The sequence below is a fragment of the Cryptomeria japonica genome, chromosome 4 (assembly GCF_030272615.1).
Source record: "Cryptomeria japonica chromosome 4, Sugi_1.0, whole genome shotgun sequence".
NCBI classification, from domain to species: domain Eukaryota; kingdom Viridiplantae; phylum Streptophyta; class Pinopsida; order Cupressales; family Cupressaceae; genus Cryptomeria; species Cryptomeria japonica.
The window spans coordinates 515,356,504-515,358,019 of NC_081408.1; the positions used below are offsets into that span (position 1 = coordinate 515,356,504).

The following is a 1,516-nucleotide window of genomic DNA, read 5'->3' on the forward strand; positions in this document are numbered from 1 at the left end:
TCAAATGCTCTAGTTTTTCCTTCTTTTGTAATGCATATATAAACCCTAAACGCCAAGATAATGAACCAATTTTCTCATCTCAGTACAAGCATCAAGCGAGATGACACTACAAAGAAGTATACTTTACTTGAAAGTAAATATAATATATCAATCTTATATCATTTCAAACATAAAACCTACCTAATATATATAAACTTAACATTCACAAGTGTTTATCATAATTGTCAGATATATAGAATTAGACTAGTAGTTGAATTCACCAATCAACCATATATCCGATCTCAGGTCACATTTCTTGGGACAGCCTAACAATCCTGCCGACTTTTTTCTTGAATTGACCTCTTTGATCTCTCCACTCTTTGGCTGCATCAACGTTTGCAGGTGATTCATCATTAGGACTAGATAACATTGATATAATACTCAACATAATAGTTTCCACTGTGTGCACAGGTGACCATCTTTCACTAGCATGTTCGTAAGCATTTGGATCATCTCCTGGTGCATGAAGAATAGATATGCAAACACGTCCATCTGGATAAACATTCGGGTGCCACATTTCTGATGTAAACTTCACTGATGGAGGATTGTTTGGGTAGTCCGGTGGAAAACTCATGATGGCATTGAAAAAACCTCCTTCATACAACGTATCTGGGGGACCAATTATTGCTACACTCCACTCAAAAATATTTGAATCGTCCACAAGTCCTGCTGAGAATCCAGTCACTGGATTCCTAGATAGTTCTTTCAATTGCTTCCTCAGTAAAAGACTCGCCTGGATTTCTGACATGGTGCTTCTACTTTCTGCTTATGTGGGTGTTATAAATATGATGGAGAAGATGTGGGTGTTATAAATAGGTAATGAGTTGCTTCCTTACATCAATACGAACTCTTCTGAGAATTTTATAGGTAGACCAACAGTCATGAGCGAAGAGCCACGATGATCCATTGCGCAAAACCACAATTAAAATGCAATGATCCTACATACAAGACTCGCTAAGCTACTTCAACATAGACTTATGAATTTATTAAGTCTATGTCTCTAAATTTCCCTAGTTGAAGGACTTGTTAAAGAATGCTATGAATAAATTTATAATACATTCTAAAGGAAATTCTTTGTTTATTTTGTTTTGATAATTCAAGGAGTTTGTGATCTAGTCCGGTCTAAGTCTTTTCTAGGACGAAGTTAATTCTTTCGGGAAGGGCAATTTTTAAGATTATAAAATTTTAGATTAAAGAACTAAAATAAATTGTAAATCTTGATTATATTCATCAAAAAGAAAAATTAAGAATTTGTTAATAAATATTTAAAAATATCTATTTAATATTTTCTCAAGATTACTAATGATTTATCTAATAAAATACAATTTATTTATAATAATATTTTTTAACAAATAACTACATTATTCGTGTATTCTTATCCAATAAAATTATTGATAATAATGCTTATCGTTAGATGATTAAGATAACTATTGCAAGGATCATAGTTTTACCTTGTCTAATCCACTAGATTAATTTG

At 32.2% G+C, this 1,516-nt stretch overlaps 1 protein-coding gene across 1 annotated transcript; it reads right to left on the minus strand.

Annotated features, from left to right (window-relative positions):
• Positions 1-286: 286 nt before the first annotated feature.
• LOC131049077 (ubiquitin-conjugating enzyme E2 7-like) lies at positions 287-787 on the minus strand. Its single transcript, XM_057983093.2, has one exon. It carries the CDS (start codon positions 785-787, stop codon positions 287-289), a length of 501 nt encoding a protein of 166 aa, XP_057839076.2.
• Positions 788-1,516: the final 729 nt, after the last annotated feature.

Bases quoted from the DNA above. Each gene is read 5' to 3' on its own strand.
- LOC131049077 (XM_057983093.2), bottom strand. From the start codon at position 787: ATGTCAGAAATCCAGGCGAGTCTTTTACTGAGGAAGCAATTGAAAGAA.